Source organism: Hylaeus volcanicus, unplaced genomic scaffold (genome assembly GCF_026283585.1).
Source record: "Hylaeus volcanicus isolate JK05 unplaced genomic scaffold, UHH_iyHylVolc1.0_haploid 10423, whole genome shotgun sequence".
Classification (NCBI taxonomy): domain Eukaryota; kingdom Metazoa; phylum Arthropoda; class Insecta; order Hymenoptera; family Colletidae; genus Hylaeus; species Hylaeus volcanicus.
This window is the reverse complement of record NW_026532193.1, coordinates 609-6,508: the sequence shown is the minus strand read 5'-3', so window position 1 is coordinate 6,508 and position 5,900 is coordinate 609. Positions and strand designations below refer to the sequence as shown.

General features: G+C 18.8%; 1 protein-coding gene across 1 annotated transcript; it reads right to left on the bottom strand.

Moving 5' to 3' along the window:
• Nucleotides 1-2,649: 2,649 nt before the first annotated feature.
• On the bottom strand, nt 2,650-3,546 carry LOC128882323 (NADH-ubiquinone oxidoreductase chain 1-like; the record flags this gene model as incomplete). The annotated part of the gene is given in 1 exon segment (XM_054133901.1): nt 2,650-3,546. A coding segment is annotated over 1 exon segment (897 nt), but the record flags the coding sequence as incomplete, so codon positions are not given.
• Nucleotides 3,547-5,900: the final 2,354 nt, after the last annotated feature.

Sequence of the window (5,900 nt, the reverse complement as noted above, 5' to 3'; positions counted from 1 at the left end):
AAAAAAAAAATATAAATATTAATAAAGGCAAAGAAAAAAACAAAGTATAAAATATAAAATAATAACCAGAAATTAACCGAATATTACCAACCCCCCAATATAAAATAACTATAAATATTAAGGTTAATCTAAACTCATAGTAAAAATAAAAATTTATTAAATCTATAGATAAAAAAATTATAAATAAAACTATTAGTAAAGCTAAAAACAATAATACACATAATTCTTTATACAAAATATTATTTAAAATTAAAATAATACACCCGGTAATTATAACACTTAAAAATAAAAGCCCATAAGAGTAAATATTTACCCCCAAAATTGATTCTATTATTGTCCATTCGACAAAAAAATCATACTTTAATAATAAATATATATTAAAAAAAATAACTAAGTTTCCCAATAAAACTTTTATTCCATTGGTTAAATAAATTATTACAATAAAATATAAAGCGATTAAAAAAAATGTCATAAATTTATTAATATCTTAAATTTAACACTCTTATATTCTGATTACCATAAACATTTACTATACAAATTATTAAAGTTATTCCAATAACTCTTTCTCTTACAGCAAAAATTAAGTAATATAAAAATAATCAATCATTTATATATCTTAATTGATAATTTAATAAAACAGATAAATTAATTAAAACCAGAAATTCTATACAAATTATAAATATTAAAAAAAAAACATTAAATTTATAAATTATAAAAATAATTAAAATTAATATTAATATTAAATAATTAAAGTTTATAAATTTAAAAATTAAAATTACTTGTGAAATAAAATTAGTTATAGTTTAATAAAAACGTTAATTTTGTAAATTAAAGATAATAACACATTTAACTATAAATTTAAATAATAACATATAATAATTTTCAAAAAAAATTCATAAAATTAAATTTAATCTCCAAAATTAATGTTTTATTTAAACTATTTTTTGAATGATAACTTGAATTATTAAATGAGTAATTATTATATCCATTTTTATACTACTATTAACCCCTATTGTTATAATAAATTTTCACCCACTAAATCTAATAATTTTATTAATTAGTAATATAACATTAATCTTAATATTAAATTTTTATATTTCAAAAATACCAATGTACTTATTAATAATTTTTATTTCTATAGTAGGAGGAGTAATAATTATATTCCTATACTTTACAAGATTCATTAATAATTATAAAATAAAAGTAAACAACAAAGAAAAAACATTTCTTATTGGTTTAATCTTATTAAATCTATTAATTACACTTTTTATAATTAAATTTGATAGAGTTATTGATAATAATGAATTTTATTATAATTATTCTAATATTCACTTAATTTATAAATATCCGTATAATCTATTAACTTATCTAAGAATTATTTATTTATTTTATTCATTAACATTATCTATAAAAATATGTTCATTAAAATTCAAACCTTTACGAAAAATAAAAAACTAATATCATGTTAAAAGATCCTATTTTAAAAACTCTAAATTCTTCCTTAGTTAAATTACCAACACCATTAAATATTAGATTATTTTGAAACTATGGGTCACTCTTAGGTTTATATTTACTAATTCAACTAGTATCAGGAATTTTATTATCTATCCATTATTGTCCAAATATTTATTACGCATTTGATAGAGTTATTCATATCATAAAAAATGTAAGATTTGGGTGACTAATTCGATTAATTCATATAAATGGAGCATCAATATTTTTTATTTTAATATATATTCATGTAGGTCGAGGAATTTATTATAACTCATTTAAATTTTATATTGTTTGATACATTGGAGTTGTAACTTTATTAATATCTATAGCTACAGCCTTCTTAGGTTACGTACTACCTTGAGGTCAAATATCATTTTGAGGTGCAACAGTTATTACAAATTTATTATCTGCAATTCCTTACATTGGACAACCCATAGTAGAATGGATTTGAGGGGGATTTTCAATTAATAATGCTACATTAAACCGATTTTATTCATTTCATTTTATCTTCCCCATAATTATTGTAATTTTAGTTTTTATTCATTTAGTTTATCTCCATATAACAGGTTCTAATAACCCAATAGGGTTAGATTCTAATCTTTACAAAATTTATTTTCACCCTTATTATACTTTAAAAGATATTCTTTGATTTATGGTTGTTATAATAATTCATTGAATTATTATTATACAAGCACCTTACTACTTAGGTGACCCTGACAACTTCATCTCTGCCAACTCTATAGCTACCCCTGAACACATTAAACCAGAATGATATTTCCTATTCGCTTATTCAATTTTACGAGGTATTCCTAACAAATTAGGAGGAGTAATTATATTATTTTTATCAATTGCAATCCTTTTAATTCTTCCTTCAACTTCTAGAGTTCATAAAATTAAAACAAATATATTCTATCCTTTAAGTCAAATCACATTCTGAATATTCGCTAATACATTTATTTTACTAACATGATTAGGAGGGCAAATAATTGAATATCCCTATACTGAAATCAGGCAATTTTTTACCATTATTTATTTTTCATACTTTTTTATCACCCCCGTATTAAATTATTACTGGGATAAATTAATATTTTATAATTAGTTAATGAGCTTGTATAAGCATATATTTTGAAAATATAAGTTAGAAATTAAATTCTATTAACTTAATATTATAATTAATTCTTTAATTCCATAAATAAAAATCAAATAAATTAAAGACATTGATAAAAACTTTTTCCAACACATAAACATTATTTTATCATACCGAACGCGGGGTAAAACCCCTCGAATTCAAATTACAAAAAAAACATGAAACATATAAGTTAAAATAAAATTTAAAGAAAAAAAGTTAAACCCAAAAAATAATAAAGTAATTAAATTTCTTACAAAAACAATTCTTAAATATTCTGCTATAAAAATTAAAGCAAACTCACCTCCATAATACTCTGTATTAAATCCAGAAACTAATTCAGATTCTCCTTCAACTAAATCAAAAGGAGTTCGATTCAATTCAATTAATATTCTAACTAAAAATATTAAATATAAAGGAAACAAATAAATAACAAAAAATAAATTTATCTGAAAAATATAAAATCCTCTTAATGAAAATCCCTCAATTATTAGTAATAGAGAAAAAAGTATTAAAAATAATCTTACTTCATAAGAAATTGATTGAACAATTGAACGAATTGAACCTAGTATTGGATAGTTAGAGTTAGAAGACCAACCACTTAATATAATTGGATAAACCCCTAAACATATAATACTCAATAAATATAAAATACCTAAATTTATTGGATACAAATTTACATAAAAAGGAATAACTACCCAAATAAATATAGATAAAATTAAAATTACTATAGGTATAAATAAATAATTATATAAATTAATTTTTTCAATTAAATAAAATTCTTTATTAAGCAATTTAATTACATCTCTAAATGGTTGCAATAATCCAACTAATGATAATTTATTAGGTCCCTTACGATCTTGAATATACCCTAAAACCTTACGTTCAAATAAAGTTAAAAAAGCTACCCTAACTAATATCATTAATATTATTAAAACAAAAAAAATAAAATTTATATAAAAATAGTTTACAAGTGAATATATTATTACTTATATAAATTATTGTATATATAATTAAATTCTAAATTTAATGCACTATATTCTGCCAAAATAATTATAAAAATATATAAAATTTTTAAAACATCCGGTCCTTTCGTACAAAAACATTTAAATTAATTAAAGATAGAAACCGATCTGGCTCACGCCGATCTGAACTCAAATCATGTAAGATTTTAAAAGTCGAACAGACTTAATTATTAAATTACTGCACTTAAAATTTATCTTAATTCAACATCGAGGTCGTAATCATTTATATAAATTTGATCTTTCCAAAAATATTACGCTGTTATCCCTGAGGTAATTTATCTAACATTATTTATTAAATAATCTATCTAAGCAAAAATTATTGATAATTATATACTAAAGTTTTTTAAATTTAACAATCCTCCCAATTAAATTTATTAAACCCTAGAACTAAACAAATAAAACTAGGGTTTAATAAATTAAATTCTACAGGGTCTTCTCGTCCCTTAATTACAGTTAAGAATTTTAACTTAAAATAAAATTTCAATAAAAATAATTAAGAAAGTTTATATTTCATTAACTCTTTCATTCTAGTTTTCAATTAAAAAACTATTGATTATGCTACCTTTGTACAGTCAAAATACTGCAGCCTTTCAAATAAATTTTCAACGGGCAGAATCGACTTTAGATTATTAACAAAAAGACATGTTTTTGATAAACAGGTGAATATAAATTTTGCTTAATTCCAAAAATATTCATTTTTAATAAATATTAAAGTTACATTAAATTATACTAATTTTATCATTATATCAATTAACTTATAATTACTTAATCTTATTTTATATAAATAAATACATCAATATTAATTTAAATAATTAACTAACTAAAGCATAAATTATTAAATTTTTACTAAAATAAATTAATTTTATATCTACAAATGTATTAATTCTACAAGAAATAAAAAAGATTATATAAAAATTACAGGTTATCCCATAATTTATTAATAAATTTATAATTTAATTTTTGTAAACAAAATAAATCAATAAATTAATCTAAATTAAATTTATTTTTAAAATAACTAGATATCAATAAAATCGACTAACTTTTCATTTCTATTTTAATATTATAAATTATGATGACATATAAAAAATAATATTTAAATAAATCTTTTATTTTCGAGATAACTATATTTAATAATTTAATTTTAATAAATCCTGATACAAAAGGCACAAAAATAAATTTATAATATAAAATAAGTCTAAAATTCTCTCACAATACTAAAATCTATATATTAATCAATTTATTTATAATTTTACTAAAACCTAACCATATAAATTTATTTTAATAATATAATATACTAAACTAACAATATTAAATAAAATTTATTAAATAAAATTATTAATGATATTCATTTAATTTAATAAATATATTAAATTTTAATTTTCCAAAGGCATTTTCCAATACTTTTACTATGTTACGACTTTTTCTATTATAAAAAATAAAAATGACGGGCGATTTGTACACTTAATATAATTAACTTCAATATAATTAATTAATTATATTTACTTTTAAATCCAATCTTAGGTAATAATTAAAAACAGTACAATTCAATTAAATAAAATTTAATGTAACTCATATAAACTAAAATATGTAATATTTAGATTTGAATAATAATTCTAGTCAAATTTATTAAAAATAATATACTTATAAATTTTTAAAACAACAATACATTAACCAAATTTTAGTAAATCTTTTCGTGGACTATCAAATAAATATACAAGTTCCTCTAAATAAATTAAAAAGCCGCCATATTATTTAATTTTAATGATTTACATTTAATCACTAATTAATTTAAAAATTCTATATAATAGGGTATCTAATCCTAGTTTTAATTTAAAATTATACATTTAAATAAATTTAATAATTAAATTTAAAAACTATTTAATTATTTCACCAAAATTAGTTTTAACTACAAAAATTTATAAATAAACATTTAATATTAATTAATTATTAATTAATTTACAAGTCAGGTCTAGCCGCTACTGCTGGCACCTAATTAACCCTTATTAGATTTAATTACTAAATAAAACTTTCATTCAGTTGTATTAATTATAAACTTTAAATAATATAGTATCTAATTTCAATTAAAAATTTATATAAATTTAATCAAAATAATTAATTATTTTAAACCACAATAAAATAAATAAAATTTTTAAATACAATTAAATCCTTTCATTGTAATAGAAAAATTTTAAAGTTAAACTAAAATTTTCCACAATTTTAGTAAAATTTATAAATAACTTTTAAACATTTTATTG